Source organism: Canis aureus, chromosome 26 (genome assembly GCF_053574225.1).
Source record: "Canis aureus isolate CA01 chromosome 26, VMU_Caureus_v.1.0, whole genome shotgun sequence".
Classification (NCBI taxonomy): Eukaryota; Metazoa; Chordata; class Mammalia; order Carnivora; family Canidae; genus Canis; species Canis aureus.
Window position 1 is genome coordinate 41,726,274 of NC_135636.1, and position 18,215 is coordinate 41,744,488.

General features: G+C 43.6%; 1 protein-coding gene across 2 annotated transcripts in view; it reads right to left on the minus strand.

Moving 5' to 3' along the window:
• Window positions 1-205: 205 nt before the first annotated feature.
• The window catches only part of B4GALT5 (beta-1,4-galactosyltransferase 5), a 74,920-nt gene continuing 56,910 nt past the window's right edge, over window positions 206-18,215 (minus strand). For both annotated transcript variants that reach the window (XM_077873529.1, XM_077873530.1), the window contains exons 3-9: window positions 10,472-10,585; window positions 9,530-9,654; window positions 8,396-8,512; window positions 7,578-7,765; window positions 6,756-6,878; window positions 4,274-4,375; window positions 206-3,381 (exon numbers count right to left, since the gene is read on the minus strand). In XM_077873529.1, the coding sequence (XP_077729655.1) occupies window positions 3,234-3,381; window positions 4,274-4,375; window positions 6,756-6,878; window positions 7,578-7,765; window positions 8,396-8,512; window positions 9,530-9,654; window positions 10,472-10,585 (917 nt within the window). In that variant the 3' untranslated portion in view covers window positions 206-3,233. The remainder of the gene's footprint in view (window positions 3,382-4,273; window positions 4,376-6,755; window positions 6,879-7,577; window positions 7,766-8,395; window positions 8,513-9,529; window positions 9,655-10,471; window positions 10,586-18,215) is intronic.

Here is an 18,215-nt window from a genome sequence, read left to right on the forward strand (position 1 = left end):
GGCTGAGTCTTTCCACCAGCTGGTCTGGTTGCAGGGGTCGGGGGTGGGGGCTGTCTTTCTCTCAGGAGTACCCAGAGGTCAGCTGAGCAACCTGGAAGCCAAGCTGCTTGAAGGAACCCAGAGGAGCTGAACTCCCATGAGAAAAAGAGAGGAATGGCTTCCAAATAGCCAAATTGTTCTAGGCAAAGACAAACAATCACCAAGGTTTGGTTCTTGAGTATGTATTTTTTACTGAAAAAATCATTCATAAATTAACATACAAAAATGTACAAACACATGAGTAAATAATGTAATGACAAAGGACTATTTTTGTGAAAAGTGTTTTTAAAACATCTTTAGATTTCAGTGCAAAAACGTACCCCTGGCACCTCTTAAAACATAAGAGCAAGCTCAAAAAAAACGTAGTGATGGAAGGAAGCTAGCTACCTTCAATGCCATTGTCAACGGTGAGTGGACACAATCAATACTTGTGGCTGTTGCTCAATTATTAACTTCTGTGGTAGAGGAGCTCCAACAAGAATCCCTGTAATGTCAAAAGGAATATTTTTGCAATAACTCTTCGCCCAGCAAAACAGCATGAAAGGAGAAACATTTCCCTGCAAGCAGCTAAGACCAGACTGATTTAAGGGGTCACCCATCAGTAGCCTTAAAAGAATTTCAGCTGCCAAAATATGCACAAGGTCACATTTGGTTCTTATTGTTCTTTTTTTTTTTTCTTTTTTTTAACTTGAGAATCTCACACCATTAATAGCTCACGGGCCTGGCTGTATGTTCTTAACTTTTGTTTCCCACATGATCCTCGACCTGGTGGGTAAATGACTAAGCGGTGTGCAGTAAGAGATTTCACACTAATAAAACAAACTCACACATGATCGCAAAATAATTTCAGTGACCTTACTTCAAGCAGTGAAAAGACACCTTTCCTTTTATCCTCCAATCAAGCATTTTCTTTTTAAGATCAAGTGTTGAGCCTTTTGCCAATGTTTTGTTCTTGGTGGGTAAATACGTTTGTGAAAAGCTTTGCATGGGACCATTTTACAACACTGCTGTGTACACACATATCATCTTTAACTAAGGACTGGCCCAACCTAGCAAATTCTTCCAAATGACATCATGGCTGTATCACCCTGAAAGTGGCTCACAGCCTTCAGTGATGAGAGAGGACAGGAGAAGGAAAAGGATGAGGAGAGTCAAGACCAGCACACCGGCCTAGGGGGAGGCAGGAGAAAAGGGAGAAAGAAATCTTTATTGCTCTGGGCACCAGACTTCAAAGGAAAACCAAGTGAGCTCCTGTGTGTAATGTTCTGTTGTGAAGGTCTTTTAAAGCATGAGATGCTCAACATTCTTTTAAAACATATGATACAACTTACCAGCATTTTCAAGGGCAGCAGCCTGCTCTCTCATATGAGCCGATAAGAGCTTTGTAATGCAGTTGCTTTTCTAAAATACCACTCTATTCTTCAAAAGAACAAAAGCACGAACAAAAAACAAGGCCTGGCCAATCACTCCCACAGCTTGTGGGGATCATATGTCCATGGAAGCGACACATGCAACGGAGAAAACCCCAACCCACACATATCTACACAAATACACTCCCCTACACACACATCCATGTAAACCATGAAAATTAAGGAAGTTGAAGGCAAACAAGGCAATTAAAAAAAATATGAAGTACTTTTCAGAAAGTACTCCTAATCACAATATATAAATATGTTTTATGGAAAAGGAGAGGAAAAGACTGGCATTTTTCAGAATCCTGCAGAAGGCAAGAGGGACCAGAATCGAGGGATTTGGCTCAGGGAGAAACAGAGGCACAACTTCAAGGGCAATTCAGAATCTAACTTCAAGAAGTGCATGGGGTGTGAACCCAGCACACAGGCTTGGGTCCTGGCATTGTCTGTCCACCTGCAAAACTCAGATGGGTCTACCCTGGCCCCCAGCTGACCCACAGCACACAAATGTCACTTGCTCCCTGGCTTCTTCAGTCCACTGCTCCTTAGTTCTAGGAACTGGTTCATAATGTTGACAAAGAATCTTTCCAGAAACTGAAAAGGGAAATATTCAGAGGAATCACTGAAGCTAGCTGATAATTTAGGCACAGATTTCAGGAATTGTGGCCAAGTTCCAAAAGAGCAAAATAAAATAAAAAAGAGGCAGAAAACTGACCCACCCACCCTACCCCACCACTCTCAGTGATGAAAGAACAAAGAACAAAGTTCAGAGATCCAGGGGTGTGTGGACACAGAGGCCCCCCAAAGGGTCCGCTTTGAGCAGGAGGGCTCCTGTTTAGCAGAAGACGGGGATGAGACTGTACATGCCCAACTGGGAAGAGAGTCCACAGCAAAAGTCAAGAGCAAGACTTCTGGAAGAGGAGGATGGGAGGGGGCAGGAGTGAGCTACCAGTGATAGGCTGGACTGTCTCGATCTGTTTGCGACATGCCCTACGTCCACTCCCTTCCAAAGCGATAGCAATTTGGGAGGTGATAGCCCTCCACTGCATTTTAACTGAGTTCCGCATTTGCCAACCAAATAAGTGATCTAATATATAAATCCTCGGTGTGAATTGGAGCCAGCTATAAAATTAAATTTAAAAAAGGCATTTTACATGGCTTATTTACAATTATACTTCTTCAAGAAGTGATTATTATAGGTCTATTTATCTTCCCCAATCCCTCCCCCCACCCTCCATCCCCACCCAAAGCAGGTAAAGAAAGAAAGAAAGAAAGAAAGAAAGAAAGAAAGAAAGAAAGAAAGAAAGAAAATGAAACCAAAGAGAACACCAGAGATGGAGAAGAATGGTGTGTGGAGTTTCATTTGCTCTTCCTAAAACGCAGCTGCCCTGTGGTGGGGTTGCCTCTTTGCTCTGAAGGCCAAGAAGCTTCAAAGGCCATTCGTAGGAACAGGCTCGGCGCCAGGACCACAGCAGAGCTCAGTTCCGGGTCTGGAGATCCTGGCTGAGACGGGACGCTGGGGTAGGCGACCGGGGGGGAGGAGAGCAGCAGGACAGACATCCGTCTTGTGAAAATAGAAAGCCAGTCCTGATGAAGGAAGCTCCCCATCCACAGTGAAGGCGTTTTGTGCGTGTATACTGTTCACATTTTCTCCTCAAACCCTGTGATCCTTCATCAGACACTGTATTTCTATTCTCTTCCTGGGTGGAGCCCCAAGACCTCACTCCCCAGGTTGCTTTCTTGGTGGTGGTGGGTAAAGCAAACACATGTTCTCTCCTCATCTCAGTACTCGGTCACCTGAGCCAGCTCGGGTGTCAAGTTGACAGTAATGTTTTTATACAAGGCGTCGTATGTGATGTTTGCAAAGTAGTTCAAGTTGTTGAGGCCGTCCAGCCCTTGTCGTTCTTTGGACTTCCGCAGCAGAGCATACCTGTTTAAGCAGAGAGCAGAGGGGTGGCTCTGAGTGAGGGGCCAAAGCCCAGGGTGGTGCTCCTGCCTCACATGGCAGGGGACCGGCCTGCCCCGGTCAGCTGCACCACACCGAAGGTGGTTAGTATTAGAAACACCTTCTCTTACATGCTGAGTACTTCAGTTATGATATCATTTCATTTAATGCACCCACTCCTTAAGTAAATGAGGCAACCAAGGCTCCTGGTGTTCAATGACCTGCCCAAGGTAGGGGGAGTGGGAGGTAAGATATTACACATACATCAGATGAGCACGGTCTGGGTCTGCATTCAGTACCTCCCCACTCCTATGACAGTGGAGTTCACGCAATCAGAGCTGGTGCTCCAGAGAACAGTCCTCCTCCCAGTAAACGAGACCAAAATGCACTTTTGAACACGTGGAGATGTCATTCTACTGACATGCCTCAATTAGGCCAGGATGGAACTTCCTTATCGAGTGCACCCACACAAACAGAAGTTTGGGGTGCCCTTCCAAACTGGAGCTCGCAGAATGGGTGCCAACCCTGCTTTGTCATGTCAGCGCAAGTTACACAGAGACCTTTAACTGAGTGGATTTTTCTCCAACGCCCTACCGGCTACAGAGAAGACCATGAAGCTTAGGATGTCAAATGAGCAATCTCCAAATGAGATCTATGATCATATTTTTCACCGATAATCTGATTTCACACAAATGCCTGCCTCATGGAAACACGAAAATCTATCTAGGAACTATAAGGCAGCCAAAACAGGACCATGGAGAGGAGGTGGGAAGTAAGAAAAGGGGGCTGCAATATGATATGCTCTGGGACATCTGGAAATGCAAAATATAGAGGATATTTGTAGAGTATCCTCTACAAGAGTAAATAAACTACCAACCTTCCAAGAAACTGGACTTCTCCTCGATGGTGATGAGGAATAGACTTGTACTTCCCCGTGTCACCTTCTGGCCGGCTCACAGAGTAGCCTGCATTCTGTACTCTGTCCGAGACAAAAACGTTGGGCTAGATAGATAAAATGATCAAGTACCACAGATGACCACACCTGTGCCGAGGTTGAGAAATCCCAAGATAAACAACAGAACTTCTTCTGCATTCAAATATTCAATTGCTTACCCTCTGGATTAAGTTCATGGCTTTAGAAAAGTAGGTCTACAATACAAAAGAGTGTTGAAAAAGAAAAGAAATTCGAAATTCAAAATTTTGGGAGTAAGGCATGATGCAGGTTCTCAGCGATAGGTCCAACAGGGAGCATTCCCCAGGAGACGAGTGCACACACACTCTCTCCCTGCCGGCTTCTTTGGGACCTATCAAAAATGTTTTTCTCACTGGTAGACAGCATCTTTCCTGTCCATAAACTACTATAAAGCAAGTCAGTAAAGCCAGAGTAGCACTGTGTTTTCCCTGCTTATGAACTTAATTACTCTGCCCACCTCCCCCATCACCAGGGAGATGAACTAATTTGTATGACACCCTCTGATCTAGATGTAAAACTTCACAACACTATGAGGAAAGCAGAACTAAGGAGGTGTTTGGTTATTAATCCTTAATGTGATAAAGACAGGATTTCCCAAGTTGGGTTTACTGGAAACTAGATAGGGCTGTAAGAAATAATACGTGGAGGTAGACTTTGGATATCTATGTGAAACTTATGGTTGTCTTCATATTTTAAAACTGTGGGAGAATATTATTTCAACATCCTCCTTTTTTAACTCCAAGTTACACTCTCCTTTTGATATTGGGGAATGCATTCTTGCTCTTGATTTGGTAAGTGCATAGAGAATGTCTACTGTGTGCTTGGGAATTGTGCAGGGCACTGGGGTGAACCAGCTCCTGTTCCTGTGCCTGGGGGCTCCTGCTGAGCTGGGGACAGTGCAAGCTGAGAATTATGACAGATGTCCTGGGAGAGCTCAACCAGTTACGTTCATGGAAAACTGTTCATCCTCACTAGGTTCCTAAGAAATCCAAATGGATGGATTAAAAGGAAGAGATGCCATTTTTACCTCTCAAACTGAGAAAGATTATGTCTGGACCTCCTCTGTCCAGTACAGCAGCCCCGAGCCACATGTGACTACTAAAGGGCTGAAGTGTGGCAAAATGTAAAAGGTGGTTTATAACCAGTAATATAAGAAAGTAGGAATGTTGATGCACCACTGCTCAGACTCTTCTGCAACCTCTTTTGGAGAAAAATCCTGACCATAACTTTCCAAATTTGAAAGAGCATTTATTTGACTCTGTAGTTCTACAACTAGGGATTTAATTTGAAGAAATACTTGCATAGGTGAACAAGGATATTCAAAATTGTAAACAATGTTCCTTGACAGGAGAGGATTAAAATAAAATATCATGTATCTACATAAAGGAATACCATGCAATTGTTAGAGATAATGAAGCGGCTCTCTCCATATTAACATGGTTGGAAAGAGAGACAGGATGGGTCTGGGTTGTTTGTATATGGATATAAAGATGTAGAGAAAGAGCCCTGTTAAAATGACTACTTCCTGGGAACGAAATAGGACAAAACCATTATGCTGTTTGGTTTATACGCCTTGTATTATCTGACTTTTTACCAGCAAGTATTACATTGTAATTAAAAACAACACCTAACTTTTTTTTTAAAGCCCATCTATAAAGTCAACAGATAAGAGGTGGAGATTCTTTTGCTTATTTGTTCCTTATTAGGTTACTGTTTACTTATTACTCTGCAAAAAGATCAGTTTACACTACTCAAATATAACATCATTCTTGCAAACTTGTATAATCCAAGTCTTATCTGATAGTAGAGGCAAATCTGTGTACACTCATCACGAATATGTGACCTCTGGCTTGGGGAAGTTTTAGTGAAATGTGCTATGAATATAAAACAGATATCAGATTTCAAAGGTATAGTGAGAGAAAAAATAAATGTGAAGCATCCCATTAATTCTTCATACTGATTATATGTCAGAGGGATATTATTTTTAATATATTGTGATAAATCTATTGGCATGTATTAAATACATTAAAATTAATTTCATCTCTTTTTCTTTTTTTAAAGATTTTATTTATTTATTCATGAGAGAAAGAGAGAAAGAGAGAGAGAGAGAGAGAGTGGCAGAGACACAGGCAGAGAGAGGAGCAGGCTCCATGCAAGGAGCCTGATGTGGGACTCGATCTGGGGTCTCCAGGATCACACCCTGAGCTGCAGGCGGCGCTAAACTGCGCGCCACCGGGGCTGCCCTTTTTTAACCTTTTTAAACGTGGCTAACTAGGATGTTTCACATTACCTAGATGGCTTGTACCCTACATCTCATGCACAGCACTGGTCTGAGGAGCCTAAGGTAGCATTTTTAGATGGCACCGAAACCAGAAGAGGGGAGTACCTGTTCCACAGGTCGTCATCTTCTCCACCCCAACCCCAGAAAGCGTTTGGAAAGCCATTGATCTTCCGAAACTGTTCCACTGTTAAGCCGCTCACTCCACCAAAGAACTCAGTGTAAGGAAGCCTAGAAGGAGACATACAGCTTCGATCATCTGGGAATCCAAGGATGGTTTCTTCCCCTGGGAAGAGTCACCATTTCACTGGAGAACTCTTTTGTGACACAGTGCACTCTGTGCTACTACCCTGAACCACCTGCAGCCATTTCCTCGTGCTGAGACGCAGAGATCTTTGTAGCTAACTACGTGTTTCTCTAATTGCTATGTTTCATAACAGCTTTATTGAAACATAACTGACATTCCAAATGATTCACCTAAAGTGTATAATTCCATAGTTTTTAGGCTATTCACGGAGTTGTGCAACCATGAACCCCAATCCATTTAAATACCTTTCATCACCCCAAAAAGAAACCTTGTACCCATTAGCAGTCACTCCTCGTTCCCCCTCCTCCCTGCAACCACTGCTCGGTCTCTATGGATTTGCTTATTCTGGACAAGTCATGGGAGTACAATCATGCAACATGTGGCCTTTGGTAACTAGCTTCTTTCACACAGGAGTGTTTTCAAGGTTCATTAATCTGGTCACATGTATCAGGACTCCATTCCTTTTTACTGCCTAATAGTGTTTCCATGCTGTGGCTGCACTCCATTTTGTTTATCCATTTGACAGCCAACGCATGCTGGGGAGGAGCTAATTGGATTTTGCCATCTTTGCATCTCTCAGCATCCTTTTAGATTTAACCTCTTCCAGAGGAAATGATACTCACAGATACATATACTTGTCCAACTTCGTTGCAAAGTGCCTTGGCATCTGCCCACACCCATAGTAGTTCCGATCGCTTTCTGGTATATGATCCACATCATGAAAAATAAGACAGTCCCAGTCCAAATCCTTCATTGCTTCTTGAAAACCGACGTTGAAAAGCATGGCTCGATTAAAAGGTTGGGTGCCAACCTATAAGAAGCAGGACTTTATTTTTTAAAAGGACTCGACGAGCAAAATCTTCACTGCCTCCCGGCCTATAGGAGAGCTTACTGAACCTGATTAGGACAGGTTACTGAGCCAGAGATGGCTTGGCCAGCACACTCATCACTGCCTCACAAACCACTTGACATCTGGCCTCAATTTCCTTAGAAATAAGAAGGGTAACAAGCCCAAGCTCCTCTCTCCTAAGACTGTCATAAAAGCAAGCATTCGACCTCTAACAGCATCTGGAGGAGTATCCAGCCTCATAAAGGGAAGAAAGAACAATACAGCCATTTTTACCCATGGCTCCTTATCTTAAGGGGAATTTCCTGGGTCGGAAGACCAAAAACACCACCCAAAACAGCTCTGACTAAAACACCATACAAGGGGCCTTTGTTCAAGGGTAAACAAAGTTCCCTCCTGGACTCAAGTCAGCCAGTGTTGAGAAACATCCCAAACCAGAAGCATAGAATTGCTCTCTGCTCCCCCTTTCAGCTCTGGGTGGCTCAATCCTAAGATTGCAGTTTCGCTGGCTCTGCACTCCAAAGGTGGATTGGCTGAAAGTGCTCTAAACTGCTATCTCAGAACAGAAAGAAGAGGAAAGGATGGGCCACTCACTTGCTCAACCACATAAAATGCAAATCGCAGGCGCTGGCGCTGAAGCATGGGAATCAGGTGTCTGAGCAGGACTGGGAGGTGCTCGTGGCGGTTCCGGAAAGGGATGAGGATTGCCACCTGGAGAGGGTCACAGCAGAAGAAGCCGCCTGGTTAATCCCCTCGACTTCTGCTTTGTAGCAGGACACAGCCATGGAATCAGTAACCAGCTAGTTTCTGGGGTGTTCTGGAAGGTTGCCTTGTCCTCAACCTCAACTAAACAAAGAGCTATGTTGGCAGGTAGGCCCCTGTACATGAGTGGACTTTGTTCTTACACGCACCATACTTTGTACATAGTGGGCCCACTGAATGAATTCACTCTAGACCACAACCCAGAGGAAGATATTCATTCTACAGCATGACCCGGCACACAAACATGTCCATATATAAGCATACAACTAAAATGCACTCCACAAAATAGTACTTCCCCTTATGACAGGTAGCGCACTTTGAGATTATGTATAGAGGGATCTATATGTATGTATGATCCATACATATATATGAATTTTTAAAAGAATGCTGGTCATTAAATTGATATTATATCCCAGTGACAGGCTGGAAACACCCATCTAGTCCAGATCTGCTTTGTTCATTGCAGGACTGGCACAGAAGCAGCACTTGAGCAAATACTTGCTGAAAGAACAGAAGTGAGCCAGATCCACACACTGATGCTTCCTGATTGTAGTCCTGTAGAAAGCCACTAAGCAATTCTAAGCGTCAGGCTGGAAGCTCCACTCTTTGTTGTACTAAACTCATGGTAACAATGCCAAACAAGGCACCAAGTACTGAATTTGTGAAGATGGCTTTTACAAATGTGGCATGAGAGACCCACCAACACTCCCCCTTGTTGAACCAGTATTCTTAAAAGGAGACAAAAGGGTCCTGCTTAGTCATAGGACTGATGCACGTTTCTGGAACTAGACAGTATCCTTAGGGAAACCCACACCTCCAGAGTGTTTCCATCGAATGCAGATACTTTGCATCGGGTCGTAGGGTACAAATTAAGAATTATCATAGTCCGTGAATCCCATGGTGTCCTGGAATGATGGCAAGGCCAGATGCCCTTCCCAGCACCTCAGGCCTGATTTCACACCCTACCTTCCATCGAGGCAGGCAATCTGAAGGCTTCCAGTGACCTCCGAGCTTGATGGCTGGGTCTTTAGAGAAGATTTCATGGATGTCATCCATTGCGATTTCACTCATGTTTATGTCTATTGGGCCCTCTGAACAGAGATGGGGTGAGGGGAAGAAAAAGAATTAAGAGGCCAGAAAGTGACAGAATGTTTTCCCCCTATGACTGGGGTTTCACTGTCTAGAGAGGTTCAATGCTTTCTTCAGCTGACTGTGTTTGTCACAGAGATGTGAGGCCCTTCCCCTGCTTTGCAACTCCCTGCATTTCAGTTCATCACTATTACTGGGTTAAGCAGCAAGTCAAGAAATTAAGACTGAGGGGAGTGGCAGCTGAACTTCTCCAAGGGGAAGGAGGGAAGAAAGAGGCTGAGCTTGGAGCCTCTCTGCACACTTTGAGGCAAGCACAGACACAGGGTCCTTACTCAGTGACATTCGTCATATTATCAAACAAGTTATAATCAGTGTGGGATTTATACTGAAAGATAAAGCTGGTTGCCTGTACTTTCTCTAGGACATCCTAACAGATCCCAAGTCACCAGACAGGGGGGATATGCAAAGCAAAGAGTGAAAAACATGGTAGAACATGGCACCAGGAACATAGGCAACTCTGCAGGAGGGGCTGAAGGGGGCCAGGACACATGGAGCTTTCATCTCCTGCTTCCAATGGCGGGGAGACATTTCTAGTCTCCACATAGCGGAGGCGTACTGAGAGATGGAGAACTCTCTCCCTTTCATTTAATTTTTTTGAAGATTTATTTATTTGACAGAGAGAGAGTGAGAGCGCGAGCGAGCACGCACAAGCAGGGGGAGAGGAAGAGGGAGAAGCAGGCTCCCTGACGAGCATCTCCCTTTCACTTTAATCAAATAAACAGACACGTCAGTTTGAAAAGCAGGGTACGCTCTACTCACTCATGGAAGGGAGCCTCTCGGGGCAGGTATGGTTTGCAAAGTAGGTGAAGTCTTCAGGAAGAAACGTTGTGGTTTGTAGGAAGGTTTCACTGTGGTTCAAGTCAAGAGGGTAATCTAGAGAGGTAAGAAAAAAGGCAGCTCAGACCGGCACAAGTCATCAATTCTGCAAGTCTCAGAGGAATACCAAAGAAGCATTTTTCTTAGATATCATCTTTTGCAGAATCAGGACTCTAGACTAGCTCTTCACTGCAGCTAAAAATTTGAACCCATCAATAAAAAGGTTAACCAGATGACACCATTTTAAGCAGTGTCTCTATTCTTACTGTTATTATAGCTTTATATGCTGTGTCCAAAAAACCCTACAACGTAATTAAAAACAAGCAAACAAAAAACAACCAGCAGCCCCCCACCCCATGTCTTCCTCTCTACAGGAACTAGTTTCACTTCTTTTAGCCAACTGCTTTAGCATTTACTTCCTGTATAGCTGTTCCAGATAATTCTGTTGTGACTTCCCACTGTGGGGCCTGTGGATTTTTGCTCCCTTCCCTGCCCTGCCCCTACCATACACACACCCTTTCATCCTCTTGTCTCCAAACATCTATGACTGCTGTGGTTCAGCCCGTCTTTAGCATCTACACTGAAGTATTTATTCTATAGATACTATTTGTAGTTGAGAAATGTGGGAAGTTATGATTCCTTTACTTTTCCTGCACAATTTGGTCTGTGGGCTTTGTTTTATATGGAGCCTGACCTAACTGCCACCACCATCCCTCTTAGGACATCCACAAGCATCAGGGATTCTCTCACTTTAGTTTCCCAAAGCAGGTCCCACACCATCGGACCCACTCCAGGCCCACTGGCTCTCCCTTGCACCTGCTGTACAGATGTCATCCATCGGCCTCCCTCCCTCAGCATCCTGGAGACTCCCTTCACTGCTCACCAGTGTGAACCCTCACTCTGCCTGGGTTCAATGTTTCCCTTTTTCTTGCTGGAACACATCTTCCAAGTAGCTCCCTAAGCAGATGATGGGGAGTGGTTTTTGAAACCTTTGTACACCTGACTCTTTTTGTTCTTTCTTACTTGATTCATAGGTTAGCTGGGTTTACAGAATGCTAGGCTGGAAACAATTCTCCCTAAGGATTGTGGAAGTGCTATCCACTACTTTCTAGATTCCACCTACACCTACCTGTTAAATCTGAAGCCAATTCCAGGTCTTTGTGCAAGTGACTGGGTATTTCTAAAAGTGTGATGAACTCTCTCTCGGTTCAAGAAATGTCACATTTCTATTTTAAGGTCTATTCTTACCCACTGTGTTGACCATTTGACCTTTACAGTCTAGAAATTCATGTCCTCCCTGTTCTAGAATCTGGGGGCAGGACTAGAGGTACCTCTGTGGGGAAGATTCTCTTCCTTCTGTATCCTACGCTCTTTCTGGAGAACAGAAAACATGAGTTAGATATTGGACTTCCTCGTCCTCTGATTTTCTCATTTTTTTCAATCTTTTTAAGAAAGATTTTATTTATTTGAGAGAGAGAGAGAACAAAAGAGACAGTGCACGAGTGGGCAGAGGGGCAGAGGGAGAGGGAGAAACAGGATCCCTGCTGTGCAGAGAGCTGGACTCGGGGCTTGGTCCCAGGACCTCTGGGATCATGACTTGAGCTGAAGGCAAACGTTTAACTGACTGAGCCACCCAGGCACCTTCTAGTCCTTCTTTTAATTATGATTTGTTATTTTTTTTATTTTAAAAAGTCCTTTTTTTTTCCTGAATATTCATTTCTTACAATATACTTTTTTCATGTTTGCAATCCTTTTACCCTCACATATCACATATGTGATAGCTGTTTGGCATTTTCTTTCACCAGCATAGCCTGCTTCTCCCAGTTTGCTGCTGCTTATTTGTTTTCATCTCTAGAACAGTGCTCCTTGGTCACCTGCTAATATTTAAGAATGGGGTACCAATCAGCTAACTGGAAGGGCTCTGACTGAGGTTCTTCATTGTAGGGTGTTCTGGTCAGAAGTCTGGTTTGGAAGCCTCCAGCATCAATATCTTAGGTTCTTTCTTTTTGGTCTAATCAGATTGCCCAGAGAGTGCTATTCTTTTTTAAGATTTTTTTTTTTAAGTAATCTCTACCCCCATCGTGGGGCTTGAACTCACAATCCTGAGACCAAGAATCATATGCTCTCTGACTGAGCCAGCCAGGAGCCCCCAGAGCACTCTAATCTCTTGCCAGAAGGGTGTAGTCCTTTTTACAAGCACACTGGGACAGAAGAGGAAAAAGGAGCTGGGCGCACCTAAGCCAAGCCAGGTGCCCCAAGTTGAGGGGCCCGTTTTGCCATCCCTGAGGGTGATCAAGTCTCTAGTCTTTTGCCGGGATGGGGAAAGGATCTGGGTATCTGACTGCTTTTTAAATAGCTTTCAACTAATTTTTATCTTAGCTGCCACTTTTATTCTTATCTGCAAAAGTACTTGATATTGCTAATTCCTGAGCTTCTGGGGGATTTTGCAGTGGTTAGCAGCTTTCCCCGAGGCCACATTAACAGTCTGTCTTCCCAGGTCTGTTGAGCCCTGTATCACTGGTCCGTCTGCTTTCCGACTTCCAACTTCTTGCTCTCTTCATTCTTCAGGGTTTATGCCATTGAACTCTCTCTCTCTCTCTCTCTCTCACACACACACACACACACACACATCTTCTTGTCGTCCCTAGGGAATCTGCGTGAAAGAGGACCTCCAACTTCTGTTTTTACAGATAAAGAAACCAAGGCACCATATACACGACTGGTACAAGGAGACTTGGCTAGTGCACGACAGAGAAACTCTGGGTTAGTGATCTTTCCATTACACTGTACTATTTTTTCAGAGTACTAACATCTTACTCACCAATCCCCTTTGGGATTCAGGCAGGTTCTATGAAAATTAAAACTTCCTATTCAAACTCGCTTTTGCGCTGGAGAATTCTACAATCTTCGACTCAGATATTTTTTAAACAACATTGTGAGAGGGTTTCCAAGAATCAACAGCTAATAAAATCAGTGAATTCTTTATATAGGCACACACTATCTGCTCTATAAGTGCCCACAGGACACAACTCAGAGTCGACTTGAAGAGAATTCAGTCTCTTAACGGGGGTGGGGTGGGGGTGGGAGGACAGGGGAGGACACAGAATGCTTTCTATCCTTTTTCTTAACAGCTTTCCTGAAAAACACCAAGCCTGCATTAATGGGCATAAACAAAACCAACATGAACCTTAAAGGCAAAATTACATTTACACAGAAATTAGCCCCAAGTCCTCAGTTTGTACATGCAAACCTGTCCTAAATTGATCTTTTTTGAAGGTATTAACACTTCAAAAAGCTATGTCAAGAACCTCCAATACTAATCATTACTCTGGATAATTCTGATTTTGCTTAATTATATGTGTGTGTGTATAAATATATAAATGATTTTCTTTAAGAAAAGTTTTCACATGTACCAGACAACGTGTATTTTGTGATATGCACATGTGTAGAGGGAAAAGCCGCTTCGAAACAGCATCACGGTAATTACATTTGCTTCTCTGAAGGAGAAGAAATTCCCAGAGGCATTATAATAGCATTTTCATAAGCAAATTAAAAAAAATCACAGAAGAGAATAGTAATTCCGAGCAATGACAGAACCAAGCCTTAGAACTATAACCTAAACAGGAAATAAATGAAAACAAAACTAACATGTAGAAGAGACAAGACACTTTCTAGCCTTAGCAATCCTACCTTGAGGGTTTGTGAGAAGATACAGATAAAGCCGTTTCTACTCCCTTCAAACACTAATAAGCCCCATAGCAACCAGCAAAACAAAAGACAAAAATCAGCACCACTTATTTTTTCTTCTGATTACTAAATTAATAGTAATTTTTTAAAGACCCCACAAATATACTTTTTTTTTTTTAAAGATTCCATTTATTTATTTGACAGAGAGAGAGAGAGAGAGAGAGAGATATCACCAGTAGGCAGAGTGGCAGAGAGAGACAGAGAAACAGACCCTGGGATCATGAACTGAGCCGAAGGCAGACGACTCACTGACTGAGCCACCCAGGTGCCTCCAAATATACAACTGCTAAGTGGAAGTAAACGTGCCCTACACCTTGAGGAGAAACCTCCCCCCTCAAAAACCTTCATTTCCACCTAAAATTTCTAATTTTAAATTCTTTACATAAAAATTTAATTGAGGGCAGCCCCGGTGGCACAGCGGTTTAGCACCGCCTGCAGCCCGGGGTGTGATCCTGGAGACCCGGGATAGAGTCCCACGTCGGGCTTCCTGCATGGAGCCTGCTTCTCCCTCTGCCTGTGTCTCTGCCTCTCTCTCGCTCTCTCTGAATAAATAAATAAATAAATCTTTAAAAAAAATTTAATTGAAACCTGCTTTCTCACCAGTAGAAACCTTTTAAAGAAGTGGAAGAGGCAGAGGAAATTAACGGCTTGTGAGCTGGTAAAGCTGCCTGACTACTGTGGGGTGCCAGGTCTCCTTTCCAGCTGCCCAGAAATGGGCACTTCCAAATGACAGCTTTTTCCTCTTCCTCTTTTTTTTTTTTTTTTTTTTTTAGATTTTGATTTTTAAAGTAATCCCTACACCCAGTGAGGGGCTTGAGCTCACAACCCGGAGATGCCAAGTCACAAGCTCCCTTGGCTGAGTCAGCCAGGCGCCCCTTCCTCTTCCTCTTCTACAGAGCATCCCTCCCGAACAAGGGAGGGGCTGGCAGGATAAAACAAGCCTGATGAATTTCTATGGCCATGGCTTTATTTTTTAATTTAAGTGTAATCTATTTTATATCAGGACATGTTCTCCCAGCATGGGAGGTAGGAAGGGCAAAGAAGGCACCGCTTCTACATTTATAAAATGGAAAAACAACAGATATCCTTCCTACCTACAAATTCAGATGGCCTGATTATTCAACTTTGCTTTATACCAGTGGTTCAGCAGCCACGCCTGCACATTAGATCATCTATGAGACTTTAAAAAATCCTAATAATGCCCAGGCTATTTTCCAGATTAATTAAATAAGAATCTTTGGGGTACATGCATTGGTATTTTTTAAAGCCCCGTCTTGGAAGGGTTTTTCCATGTGTACTCGGGCTGATGGCTACCCTAATACATAGGAGTGGCAAAAATCTGCCTTCTCCCTTATCTTACCAAACCCAGTTGAGCAGGGACTGGGGAATACTGACCAATAGATTCCAGGAAGAACCACCACTTTCCCTTTCCATTTGAGAAAAGACCAAACACTTACCTCTCTGCTTGAAAAATGTGGAAATTTTATATACTAGAAAAATGTCATCAGAATGAATATCTGTACAATATAAAGAATTAGCATTTTTCACAACTTAGCATGCCTAAGGATGACCCTGCACCTGCTCAGTGAGCAGACATTGGAATGCTCATGGGCTGAGCATCTAAAAACTGGAAAGAATAAGAATATCTAGCTCACTGAATATATTACCAAACACCCCGGCAATGACTTTATTCATGTTATTTGCTTATGGCAACAGACCTGTTTCCAAGGATGTGGGCAAGAGAACATTCTTCTGAGTATGTGACTGTAAGAGGGTCCGGGCCAGAGGTGTGAGGAGGTTTGTGTCTATGTGTGTATGCACGTATATATAGAGGTAAGAAATGTCCCGCTGGGTGAAAGTTACAGATAGAATGACACTTCCAAACTCATATTTAAGAATGAGAAAGGACAGGTCACTCAACCACTCACCTTATCTATAAGACTAAGTGGGGGGGAGGGGGGCTGCCGGCTGGCTCAATAGATGTAAGACTCTTGATCTCAGGTGGTGGGTTTGAGCCCCACTGTGGGAGTAGAGATTACCCCAGAACAGAAATAACTTTAAAAAGAAAAAAAAAAAAAAACCCTAAGTGGCTAGACAAGATGAACCCAGAGAATTTTATTCTGATGCCAATGTTCTTTTGAGCATCTCTGCCACTACTCACAGGAAGCTCTGCAGGATTCCCAATCTCACACACACATGGCTTTTGGTGACAAGAAACTGCTTCTCTAATTTACCACATCAGGTGTATTTCCTGGCTTACAGTCCTCATTCCCTTAAGTGCATTCTTATTAGACAATCACCATTTTAGCTTTCAAAGGTAAAGAAAGCTAGCATTACTTAAACGTCACACAAGGGCTTTCAGCTACACTTGGCCTAATGAAGGCTGCAGATCGTAGGTGCATGCCCTAGCACTGTGTCCAGGGTGCATGCAGCTGCAGAGCTCACAGAACCACCTCAGTCCTGCGACCACCACAGTCCTGCTACCTTTGTCAAGCCTCCCAATGGCTCCCGGAGGGAGTGGTCAGGTCAGAAATGACAGTCACCCAACCTTCTCAGCAGCTTCAGGCCCAGAGTCTTCCCTCTGACCGTGACAGACAGAGAACTATTTTGGAATGAATAAAAATGGTGGGTTTTCACTGGATTCACTGCCAGTGAAATACTACTTCCTTTTTAATACTTCCACTCCCCAAGGATGTGCCAACAACACAGAAGCCAATTAAGATGGTAATCTCGGAATTAGGTTACACATAAAATGTTTTCTTGTTAAATCTATTCACTCATGCACTCAAAAACCACTTCCTGAGGGGCCTATATGCTAGGCAGTATAATTGTGCTGGGGCTACACAGACTGGAGAGGCAATGAAGGCACTGTGGGTTCCTAGAGGTCAGCAAGCCCAACCCCACAGCCACATCAAGTCCTATAACTCCTGGGTGCTTCTGCCCTCTCATCCCTAAAGTGGGAACACAGCATTTACCACACTGAGTTCCTATGACAAGTCCACAAGGCAATGCAAGTAAACTGTCTAGCACATAGTAAGACAGCCCCTGATAGCAAAGACTTCCAATTTATAAGGGAAATAGATACCATGAACACAAAATGGATTATTACTCCAACCAGAGGGATGCTGGCAAGAAGTATTTTGGTGTATTATAATCTGAAAATAAACACATGTAAAGTCAAATAACGAGTCCCAGGATATGCCTTCCAAGGGTGCAAGTCACTCAGTACCTGGTTTTCAAGGACAATAAGCCCTGAGGGAGTCAGTGAGATTCTGTGCTTGTGAAGGGACAGGAATCCTGCTTGTGCCCTGCTAACTTCAGAGATAAAACAGACTACTTCGCCAAATGCCCAGATGGAAGTCCTAGCATCATTTGACCTTGGCCAGGCATGAACACTTGGACTGGATAAATGTCATGGCAGCACAAATGTTCCTTTTTCCTCACTGATTCATCACGGGAAAGAGCTCTGGAGAAGCAAAGAACTCCCTAGTTTCATCACACGATGAGAAGCAGGTTTGGGGCGGGATTCAGGAAAAGTCATATGACCCATCACTCCAACACCCCCAAGTTATTTGTATTACACAGAAGTAGAAGTCACATAAAATCCTGCCTACCGGACAGGGCCACGCTTGAGTCAAGGGAGACATAGTGTGTGGGGATTATTTGCAAAGTCTAACGCCACACACGATGAATTAGGAAACAGAAGTGTGCTCAGTCTTCTCCCAAGACCTCAGGCACTCTACTGGTTCCTCTTCCAGGTCTGGTTCAGAGCTCAGGTAATTGTCCCCTGAAACCACAATTTGGCTGAAAAACTCTGAAAAGTCCATCACTTGCTCTTTGCAAACACGAAGAGAGGAAGTATCAAAGCTTCAGTTTGCTAACTCTACTCCTTTGTTGCTAAGGTGGCCAGCAGGGCAGACTGAAGATAAACAAGGATGTG